The 12,218-nt window shown below is 41.0% G+C and overlaps 1 protein-coding gene across 1 annotated transcript in view; it reads left to right on the top strand.

Moving 5' to 3' along the window:
* GALNTL6 (polypeptide N-acetylgalactosaminyltransferase like 6) overlaps positions 1-12,218 on the top strand; it is a 1,147,170-nt gene that overhangs the window by 1,121,633 nt on the left and 13,319 nt on the right. Inside the window, exon 17 of the mRNA XM_077779662.1 lies at positions 6,828-6,977. Within this exon, the coding sequence (XP_077635788.1) occupies positions 6,828-6,977 (150 nt within the window). The remainder of the gene's footprint in view (positions 1-6,827; positions 6,978-12,218) is intronic.

The raw sequence follows: 12,218 nt of genomic DNA, 5'->3' as shown, positions 1-12,218 counted from the left end.
CGCGAACGTGCTCAGCCGCTGGCCCCGCCCCGCCCCTCTGATCTGGACCTTTCTCTTACCCCCCAGCCTCGCGGGGTTCCGCACGGATAGCGGGCCTTGCAGTCCGGCCAACCCAGATTTCAGCCACTCTAACCCTTGAAATGGTGAAATCTTTCTAAGCTGGACTTCCTCCTCTGTAAATAGGGACGATAATATTCACCTCACAAACAGGGTTTTAATGAGAATAAATCGTGTCTATGATAGAACAGCATCTTGCACGTGGGGCAGGGGCCGAATAAATACACTTTCCCTTCTGCCTTCTGACATCTCCCCCAGCTCACTTTATACTAACTCCAAATTAGAAATCTCTCCCGGGCCCACGGCAGCTGCCAAACCAAACACTATTTCTCATTCACTCAAATATATCCCCCAGTATATGGACACTTGTCAGATGGGGTTTAAAGAGGGCTCTGCAGATCCGGGACTTACTGATAGGAATGAAATGTTAGTAGGCGCTGACTTGCCTCCTCCTTCCTCCACCTCTTTCTATGAGCGCCACGGGGATGTTACCAGGGGTGTGAGAACAGTGCTGGCTTGTCGCCTCTAAGAAGCAATTCCTGCTTCAGGCTGGGAGCCAGAGGGAAGGCTTCACAGACCTATCAGTAAGACCCACATGTGCAGTGGGTCTTTTAAAAAGAGAAAGAAAAGAAAAGAAAAAGAAGCATGCCATGAGAAAAATCTATGTCTGTTAGGCTAACTTCCTCTCTACGACCGCTGTGCCGCCCTATCAGGGGACACACCTTGCCAGCCGGTTGATAGGAAGTACCTGTACCTGCCTGAATGCCTGAATGAGGTTTAATATTTCTATTCCCTGTCACGTTCTAGAGTGAAATATGCTCTGGACCACAGATTTTATTTGACAGCTGAAAAATAAATATAAATAAAGTCAACTATATGGCATATGCTTTAAAACTGGTTGCTTTACGCCCCCCCGCCCGAGGCTGAACTGCAAATATGTATGGCATGTAATTCAAGAAATAGTCACCAGAGGGCAGCACTAGACAAGCCTACAACTATGTAAGAGGAACAAAAAGACCACTTTAATACAGCTCTTTAAAAAGGTTTCTTCCCTAGAGATTTCTGAAAAGAGAGCTACAGGAAGATTAAACAAAGTTGACAGGAGGTTAAAAAAAAAGAATGATATTGAAATATGTATCACCATATATTGACTTGGTGATTAAAACATTACAAGCTGCTTTGTTTTTCTGATAATTGTTAAGCTTTATTCACTGTATTACTCAATGGCATATGAATTAAGACTCATTCTCCTACATTTAGATTAAAATTCCTGGATGAAAAAAGAAGTATATCAGATCAGGAAAGTTATAGGTATTCTTTTTGATTCAAAAACATTCAAAGAACACAAAAGGGACATTTATTAGATTGAAATGATCGTTTTTAAAAAGTGGCAAAAAGAAAACACAAATGAATACACAAAATAATTATGTGGGAAATAGTGGATAGTCTATTGAAGCAGCTGAATAAGAAATTGCCTTTGTTGCAGAACACCAGTGATGGCTAATTTAGCTTCAACGAAGGAAGCAATTTGTGCCATACATTTTTCCAGGGACATCTATTTAGCTGCTTGAGATCACTGTAGCATTGTGTACTGGCTTTCAGTTTCCTTTAGGGACAAAAAAAGAAAGAGAAAATAGAACTTGATAAGACTGTGAGGTCTGGAAACAATATCCTCCCAATGCCATGAGGAGGCCAAGGGAGAGAAGAGGAGAGGAGGTGGAGCCCTCTGCGGCCTACAGTTTGGACAGGCAGCAGGCTCTGATCTCACACGGGGAGCAGCACTGCGGCAGAGCAGGCCCGCCCCCTGCTGTGGAAGCAGACTGCCTCTGCAAGACCTGGAGAGGAGATGTACGGACGGAGAAGGGAGCGAGTCAGTGCATGTGGTAAAGGACAGATTCTGGGACACGGAGCCGCACTCTCAGAACAGGGCTTACTGGTGGGTTCCAAATGCAAGGAGGAACATGCAGCGTCTCAGATCTCTGCCAACCACATAACCGGAAAGTAAAATACAGCTACCCACGGAGAGAAAAATATTTTCAATCTTCTCCAATCAGGTAGCAAGATCAAGATAATACATGTATTTGCAGTACTAAGTCTAGTGAGCTTAGTCATATGATACAGCATAAACCCAGGCAGCATTACACACACCGCACTGATGTTAAAGCACAGACATATGCATTAGGTATCTGGATCTATATTTAAAAGTATCACCTAAAAGAAACAAGTGGAGGGATTAACACCAATTTACTCTAAAATTGAGGGATTTGAGGTTGAAAAGAATCAAGAGTTGTTGTACAAGAAATCTGAATGAAATCTAAATATTTCCATCAGTAAGGAACAGCCCAAGGGTAAGAGACAAACTATACATGTCACAATAACATCATAAAGTGCAAACAATGAAAATAACTTTCATAATGTCTGCTTGCTTCTGGCGTGACAAATTTGCGCACAAGAAAATGTGCCTAATGAATGAAAGGCTCAATGCCTGATTGGTTTGATGTGGCCATTAGGATAAGAGAAATGGCAATAGAAAGCATTTCAAAGACATGAGAGAGAAAAATTTTAGCTAATGGGAGTTGCAGAATAATAAAGCAGTTGATATAATCTGGAAATATATCACTTGGGGTGCTGGAAAGCAATCACCAGGTATCGTGATGATGGTGGTGATGGTGGTGGTGGTGGTGGTGGTGCTGATACAGCATAAAACACTGTGAAGACCACCAGCTAACAACCAATCTACAAATCTGACAATGATTATCACACTCTAATGACAAACCCAGAAACAAGAAAAAAAAAGTCACCTAAGGAGCCATGGGATATAATTGGGACAATAGGTGAATACGATCCAGTTAATAAAAAACAAGAAAAATAAATAGAAAGCGAGAAGTTATATATGTGTGTATACACACACACACACATATATATATATATATACATGTATATTCCTTTTTCCTCAACTGTATAATGAGGAAATGAGCTAGGTAATCATGATAGACCCTTTCAACTCTGACCTTCTACGTGTATAGAAACCAAAAAGAGAGGCAGAGGCAGAGAGGGAAACGAAAGAAAAAAGCAGTCAAGACCACTAGTTCTTGCTTGGGCTGGACTTTTTATCGTGCCAACGAAGTGTGATAGTTAGATGAAATTAAGATTTCATCAGTGCCAATGACAGGTTTATAGGACAGGAAATTTCTGTTTCAGGAATAGGTAACTAAGCCAAGAATCCTTGAAGATGAAAGTTCCAAAAATGATATTATTATTGATGTTGTTGTAACTAGACACAAACAGCCCAAATTCATTTAAAGGACTAACAAGACCAACTGCTTTATCTTGTCAGTTATCCTGGGGTAGTTTCTGTTAGTTCATTCTATGAATGCAAGTTTCCATTTTTTCAATAGATATTTTACTGGACATTTATTGTATGTCCTGAATTGCTCTGGATGCTAGAAATGCAAAGATAAAAAAGATACTAGTCCTACCACTAAGGATCTTACTGTCTAGTGAGGGATACAGACACGTAAATGGACAATCGTGATGAAATAAGGTAAAGGGTGAGAAGGAATCAGGGGATTCAAAGAGGAAGGCTTCTTGGTTGGGTGGGCACCTGAACTAAATCTTAGAGAACTGATGAGCAAGAACCAGGTTGGCTGGTGAAGCCTGGCCTTCCAACCAGAGGGACTCTCATGAACAAAGTCACAGAAGGAACAATAGAGCCTGATTAGTGCCAAAAACTGCAAATGTTTTTGAACTGAGAGATAATGGTCATACAACTTTATATTAGCTTCGGTTGTAGAGCATGATGATTTGATATTTGTATACGTTGTGAGATGATCACTACAGTAAGTCTCGTTAACACACATCACCATACATAGTTATGGAATTTGTTTTTCTGGTGTGAAAACTGTTCAGATCTACTCTCTTAGCAACCTCCAAATGATTTGTTGTAGCTGGATCATGAACTAAAGGGAGAGGAAGGCAGCTGGGGGAAAAAATGGCAAAGGCCGGATGGTGGCAATTTCTTTATAGGTTAAAGAGTTTGAACTATATTCTCTAAGGCTTATGTAAAAACATTGTTGGGGCGCCTGGGTGGCTTAGTCGGTTAGGCGTCCGACTTTCCGACTTTCGCTTAGGTCATGATCTCGCGGTTTGTGGGTTCGAGCCCCGCGTCGGGCTCTGTGCTGACTGCCGGCTCGGAGCCTGGAGCCTGTTTCAGTCTGTGACTTCCTCTCTCTCTGACCCTCCCCTGCTCACGCTGTCTCTCTCTCCTAGAAATAAATAAAACATTTAAAAAAAAAAACATTGTTAAATTTCAGGTTGAGTGCTAATATGGTTGAAGAGTTATGAAGGAACCAAAAAAGGAAGGTGGGACAGAAACCAACTAGGAAATCATTTCAGTAGTCTGAACAAGAAATATTGAGAGCAAAGATAGTAGAGATAGAGCTAGAGAAGAAGAGACTACTTCTAGCAATATTCAGTAGACAAAAAAGATAAGACTTGCTAACGGACTAAGCAGCAAGTATAAGGGAGACGAAGGAGTTAAAGATGAAAGACCACCCCCAGCTTGGCAAGTGAGGGCTGTGACCACCAGTTAAAACAAAATAAAGAAGTAGAAACAGGTTTAGTAGGACAGAATCAACTTGAATTTAAGATACTTTGAATTTGAGATGTCCATGCGACATGCAGATGGGAAATCATACACAGAGTTGGATATGTTACAGATGGTAAGTTATCAGTGTATTAAGAGTTGAGCTGAGTGTGTATAATACCAACGAGAGAAGATATAAGGACAGTGTCCAACGGAGAGCCCTGTGCTGCACCTGTGGTAAAGAGACGGATAAAAGAGAGACGTGGGCAAAATAGAGGTGTAGGCTAACAGAGCAGCACAGTATTACAAAAGCCAAGGGAATCGTGAGCTCTGATTTGAAGAGAGGGATCAAATCAGAAAGACCTATCGGATAGACACTTTTCCTTGACAAGCCATTCTCCTGCGTAGGATGTAAACGAATCTAAACATGTCTCAGTTCACAATCCTACTGAAAGAAAAAAAGAAAGAAAGAAAAACTGTAGGAAAAAAGACCACACAATTTCTCTTCCTGAATCTATTTCAGAAGCCTAACCTAAAACCCTTGTCCTTCTATTTAAAGCATTCTCTTTTGTCTTGTCTTCCAGGAAAACAGAATACAGTGACTCACCATTACACATGCAATCTACTTTCGGATGTTCGATTTAGAGCATTTCTTTCTGATTTTTCTTCCGACCGCTTAACCCATTTTTTTTCAATGTTCACTGTTTTTGTTAGCCTATCACTTCACTGTTTTTTGTTAGTCTTCCCTGGTATTTTGCCAGATTCTCCACAGTTTCTTACCCAGGTAGGACCTAAAAACTGGAATATTCTGAAGGCCTGGTCAGTGCCAAGTGTATTATCTACACCCAGTTCTGCACTGCGCTCACTGTTGTATCAACAGGGCCCCTCTGACAACTCTTTATCTTGCAATTCACAGCTTGGCTTCACAAGAGCCACCGTATGTCCTACTGTAAGAATTCTATAACCTCATTGAAATCTTATAATTGGAAGAAAGCCTAGGTCTCATCTAGTCCATTTCCCCGCTTACTTGAGGATTTCTCTACAGAACTCCTCAAGTGTTGACCAGCTCAAATTCAAGAAAACACCCTTCCCTTACGGAAGTGTTTTTTCTTAATTGAATATATTATAAAATCCACTTAGTGCCCCGTAAGTAGCATTCTTTTATTTTTTAAGTTTTTTTAAATGTCTATTTACTTTTGAAAGAGAGAGAGACAGAGCATGATCCTGGAGGGGACAGAGAGAGAGGGAGACACAGAATCTGAAACAGGCTCTTGGCTCTGTTCTGTCAGCACACAACCCAATGTGGGACTCAAACTCATGAACCATGAGATCATGACCTGAGCCGAAGTGGGATGCTCCCGGCTGAGCTACACAGGTGCCCCAAGTAGCACTCTTTTAAATAATAGAATGGGATGGACAGGATAGAATAGACTAAAATAGGAAAAGATTGGTTGGAATATCAGAGTCCATTAAATGCACTAAGGACAACAATCGGTTTGTGAAGCATCTGTTTTCACTTGAGGAGGAAGAATCTGTGTGTGTGGAAACTGTATCTCTTACTGTGCCTTACAGCCCAAAACTTTCTACACTGCCCTGCTGACTTACTCTTTCCAACTCCAGAAAACTAATCTGCCTACCCTTTACTTCATTAAACTTAGCTTCCATTTAAATCAAATTTTTCAAACTGGTAGCATCAATCCAGCTCAGCTCCGCTCCTGGTCTCTTCGCAGTTAATCTGCTTACTTGGGCTAACTGTGCAGCATTTGATCCAGTAGCATTTTATCTAAATAAAGAATGTAAAGGTTTCATTAAAGAGCTTCTTCCCCTCCTACCCCTCGCCTTCATCTTCCCCTTGCCGCTCCCCTCCCTCACCCTCTCTCCCTCCTTCCTTTTCTCTTGCTCTTCCTCTCTCTTTCTTTCCATACTATCCCTCTGTTATTTTCCCTGATTCCTAATTGAGAAATCCTTATTTGTACTTTTGGGCAGCCCAGGACCAAGGTGCCATCGTTGCTGCTACAGAGGTTTATGATACGTGCCTTTTCCAGCAGCTCTAGTGAGCCTCGATGTAGTTCTTTTCTGGTCAGTCACAAAGCAGGAATCCCACAGGGCGGAAAGACCTCCCCTTGCCCTCCAGTCTCTCCAAACTAAACTCACTGTTTCTCTTCTGCTGTTGTTGTTTCGTTAGCTCTTTACTTTTGGATGGAGAGAAGATATTCGGCCTGGGGAGCCACTACACACCCGAAAGTTCTGCTTCGATGCAATCTCACACAACAGCCCGGTCACTCTCTATGACTGTCATGGCATGAAGGGGAACCAGCTCTGGGGATACAGAAAGGTAAGAAGCAGTTCACTGCAGGCATTCTCAAACTGCTGGGCTTAAGGTTTCTAACTCAACGTTTGTTGGCTGGCTAACCCACTGTTTTTATTTAAATTGTTACCTGGACACAAGTACGCACATGTGGCGGGCTGCCTGGGTGGCTCATTCGGTTGAGCATCAGACTTCCCCTCAGGTCATGGTCTCATGGTTCATGAGTTCAAACTCTGCATAGGGTTCACCACTCTCTGTGCGGAACCCACTTTGGATCTTCTGTCCCCCTCTCTCTCTGCCCCTCCCCTGCTCTCATGCTCCCTTTCAAAAATCAATAAAACATTTTTAAAAATATATTTACATTTGGCTCATGAATTTGGAAATCACCAGCAAAGATTAGAGTCAAGATAAAGTGGGATGGAAGGGGCATTGCTTTTTGGCTTTGCTTGCTATGTGTGCACTCATCACAATCAGTTATGTTTGAAAAATGCTTTTGGGTCACAACACACGCTGCAAGTGAAGGGACTTGTCTTAACTTGGACAACTACCAGATGGAGGGATCACGTACCCAATAAACAAACGCACACGCGTGTGATTTTGAAGAGCCTCAAATCGCATGTGCACACGCACACACACATATTAACATCCCAGTCCCATTTGCTTGGGAGATAGATATCTGGGTTAAGACAACTGAATTTACAAAAATCCACATGGAGAGGCAATTGTTGCAGCCCTTTTACAGAAACTGACCCATTTGTAATTTGGCCAAAATCCTGCCCACATGTAATAAATGAGAACTTACTTGGGAGACTTTATGGTTTAAAGAATTGGGGCACCTTGGTAGCTCAGGTTAAGCATCCGAATCTTGATTTCATCTCAGGTCATGATCTCACAATTCGTGGGCTCGAGCCCCCACGCTGGGCTCTGCAGTGACAGTGGGGAGCCTGGCTGGGATTCTCTCTCTCCCTCTTTCTCATGTCTCCTGCTCTTTCTCACAAAATAAATAAATAAGCTTTAAAAAATGTTTAAAGAATTATAAAGTTAACATCTAATAATGGAAAAATCATTCAAAAATAAATATAAAAATCACATTTTATTAAGCTGATAAAGAACAATTCAATTTTTATTTTAAAATATTTCCATTAAGTTGTCTCTTGATAACTTTTTAGGATACTATACAAAAATTTTTTTTAACTTCTTTGGTTTTTAAGGCAGGACTTGGCTGTCAATTAGCAAGTACTCCATAAGCTTCTATCCACCCTTCAAGTTCATAGAATTGTTGGAGACCTTCCCAGCCAGGAAGACGACACCCTCTGTTTGCCTTTTCACACTCTAGCATAATTCAGGCTTGCTCTAAACTATACAGAAAATGCCACCCCCACCACTTTAATCATGAGCTTTGGCTATCCTATGGTTGAGGTAAACTTAGTATCCTAAGGGACACTAAGAAAGCAAAAGGGAGGGGGTGCCTGGGTGGTCCCATCAGTTAAGCATCCAATTTTGACACAGGTCATGATCTCATGGTCTGTGGGTCTGACTTCTACAAGGGGCGCAGTGCTGCAGCTTAGAGCCTGGAGCCTGCTTCAGAGTCTGTCTCCTTCTCTCTCTGCACCTCCCCCCACTCATGCTCTGTCTCTCTCTCAAAAATAAATAAATGTTAGAAAACAAAAAAGAAGAAGAAAGCTAAAGGGAAGAATCTGCAGAGACTCAGTATGGGGATCACTGGTTATGATACTTGTCCCCTCGATAAGCTTTCTGCTATTCCCCTCTTAGCGGCCGACACCTAAAATTATACTCAAAGGCAGACCTATTTGTACAAGTATGTTCTGCACAGCACCACTCCCCACAGTATCCGGCAGACTGTGGCTACGTGTCCAGAAAAAACATAACACATCAGTTATATCCTTCTGTTTTCCTTATGAAACGCATCATAGATGATTAATCCTGCCAACCCGTTTGTTATTCAATATGATACAAGCTATGGTGGGGGTGCAATAATCAAGTTATTTTGTCTTTATGATTATATTCTGGCCTTTAAGAAGTTACTTTCTGGGCACATCAATAATATACCTGACTCACCATTTCCCTCATATGCTGGTTGTCCCTAAGGAACAGACCATTTCTCATTATTGTACATTTATAGCATGAGAGACAGAACATTCAATAATGTGCAATTAAGCCAAGAAAATACAGTTGTTTTCATTAGAGAGCTTACACAAGCTTACAGATGGATAAAACCAACTAATAAACATGCACACAGAGCTCCTGTAGAGAAAAAAAAAAAACGGTTGCAGTGATTTCAAGAGGTAACTCTTATAGCTTTAACATTGTAAGCCTTCAGGACCCTAAGGGACTTGGGAAAGGGAACCACTACTAAATGCACTTGTGCTCTGCCTCCTTTTCTCTGATGGTTTTGTAGCTGTTGGCCTTGCATTACTTAGCTAAAGGTTACATTCACTGTGTATTTATATAACAAGCAAGGTATTTATACATAATCAGGAACATGCCAAAGGCTCAAAATGGAAAGTTTCTGAAATATCTCATCTTGGTCGATGACTCAGGCTTATTCAGATGCACCTGTTTCTGAAAGTGCTTCTTGTTTATTCCATGGACTATTCCCAAGGCATAAAGAGAGAAAACACAAAGAGAGAAGTGTCTCCGGGGTGTTACCTTGTTTATTTGGATGCACTACTTGGCTGGGGAGCTTCCAGATCTTTTGAGCTTAGCATCTTTTGAGTCAGCTTTGGAGCTCCCTCCTTTCATTAGCATATTCATGAATAAACAGACTAAGACTCTACTAATTGCCTAAAGGACCACAGTGGGCCATCTCCTAAGCTCCTAAGGTAATCATCATCATCATCATCTCCAACTGTTAAGGAGGCACTGAGCTAGTGCTTTATACATATTACCTCAAACCTCACAACCACCTAGATTCTATTATGTGTAATTCACAGAGGAAGAAGCCAATACTAGCATATTTGTGCCAGAGCCAACATTCAGATTCAGGTGTATCTGGCTTTAAAGTCTTTAGCTTTAGGGCACCTGGGTGGCTCAGTCAGTTGAGCATCCAACTTCAGCTCAGGTCATGATCTCAGACGTCCATGAGTTCAAGCCCCACGTTAGGCTTTGTGCCAACAGCTCAGAGCCTGGAGCCTGCTTCCGATTCCGCGTCTCCCTCTCTCTCTGCCCCTCCACCACTCGGGCTATCCCTCAAAAACTAAAAAGAAATAAAATAAATTTTTTTAAAAAAAATAAAAAATGAAATCTAGTTTTGCCTCTTCCATGCTCTTAAGCTATCAGATCAGTGTTCCCTGGGAGAGTTCCTCAATGCCTACTGGATCCAGCACCACTGATAGCAGTCAACCTCTCCTTCCAATTACATGACAATTTCTTGGAAAAGGAAGGTGGCCAGATGTTCCTTTGCTAGACTAGGTGAAGGTTGTTGTCAGGTCCCACTTTCTGACCCTTGGTAGCCGTTGGCTTTCATTTGTCGTAATTTTTTTTCCAGGAAAACTTTGAGATATAATATTATATCTTTGATTGAGATATAATATTATATCTTTAGCTTATGTAAGCTTTATTGAGATATAATCATCATATAACATTGTATGCATTTAAAGTGTACAAAGTAATAATTTGATATATGCATATATTGCAAAGTGACCACCGCTATCGGTTAACACATCCATCACCTGACATAGTTACAGTTTTTCATGTGATGAAAACGTTTAAGCTCTACTCTCTTAACAACTTTCAAATATACAACACAGTATTATTAACTATAGTCACCATGCTATGCATTACATCCCTAGAACTTATTCATTTCATAACTGGAAATTTGTACCTTTTGACCACCTATAACCATTTCCCCCAACCCCCCCCCAAGCTTTCCATTATTCTTAGATGTGAGTCATTGCCATCACAAAAAAGGGAGTAAGGATCCCTACATTACTGTCTCGTAACTAGGTTCTCTTATAAGATCATGTCCCACAATATAGCAAGTACCACAATCTCATTCTTGATTTTTCTTCTACCACCAGGGGGACCCCTCTTACAAAAACAATGACTTGTTGAAGTGACCTCAGTAAAAATATTTAAATTATCAACCAATATCCAAAACAAAAAACTCTCTTCCCTCTTCTTCAACTCCTACATCTAATTAGTCACTAAGACTTGTCAGCCCCTCCTTAGCCAATATCTCTAAAATCTGTCCTTTCTACCATGTCTATAGCCCCTGCCCTACTTGCAGCCCTTCTCACCTGACTCCTAGGTTATTGTTAAGAGCTACCTCAAAGGTCGTCTGGCCTCCTATCCCTTCCCTCTCTAACCCAACTTTCATTGTGAAGTCAGAGAGAGTTTCTACAAAATCTGGTCATTGTATTCCTCTGCTTTACAATTTTACTTGGTTTCCCATTAAGTAGAAGATCAAGTGCCTTTTTGCAGTTCTTGTCCTGACCCTTCACAATCTGCTCAACATAATGATTTCCTATGAAGCCTAACACATCCCAAACTGTAATTTGATCTTGAATAAATTATTTTGCATCTGTGATTTTCAACTTCTTTATCAACATAATAGGAATAATAATTAAGTGAGCTAAACCTTGGAAAAATTAGCAGTTTCTGACTACATGATCAAATTTACATCCATGTGGGTGACAAATGCACTTTTTACATTGAAAAAAATATATTGATATACCACATCACTACAATAACCTATCTTAAGCAATATTAACTGTTGCTCCAACACCCCAAAAATTAAGAACTATGTCCCAAGTCCCTTTCCTTTTAAATAAACATTCTTATTGGTGTATAATATATGCTTAATTTGGGTTTCCCTAGATGTATACCTGAAGTGAGAATTTGAGTATGTTTTATTTGGGAGATGGTCCCCCAATGTCTTGGTAGGAAGTAGGTAAGTGAACAAGGAAGGGATGGAAGTCAATAAAGGGTGAATTATCAAGCAAGTGCCACTGTGATCAATTAGAAGTCAATCCTACTAAGGATCTCTGGAAATGGTATAGAGCATGTGTCAAAAGGAAGTAAACTAGCTTAATCTTTGCTTAAGATTATTCCTAAGAGAAGGGGAGTTTATTCTCAGATATCTCTGGGCTGTTGCTCTTACAGATCAAACTGTTGTTGAGACCAAAACAGCCCTTGGGGAGTGAGGTACAGTGGCCCAGAGTTGGGAGCTGGGGGCACATGCACTGAGATGCTAAGACCTGAAGAGTTATGGGCAGCATGCAGATACTCCATGAGAATCCAGTTCCT

Source organism: Crocuta crocuta, unplaced genomic scaffold (assembly GCF_008692635.1).
Source record: "Crocuta crocuta isolate KB4526 unplaced genomic scaffold, BGI_CrCroc_1.0 scaffold158, whole genome shotgun sequence".
NCBI classification, from domain to species: domain Eukaryota; kingdom Metazoa; phylum Chordata; class Mammalia; order Carnivora; family Hyaenidae; genus Crocuta; species Crocuta crocuta.
Note: the sequence above shows the minus strand (reverse complement) of the source record. Positions and strands in the feature narration are given on the sequence as shown.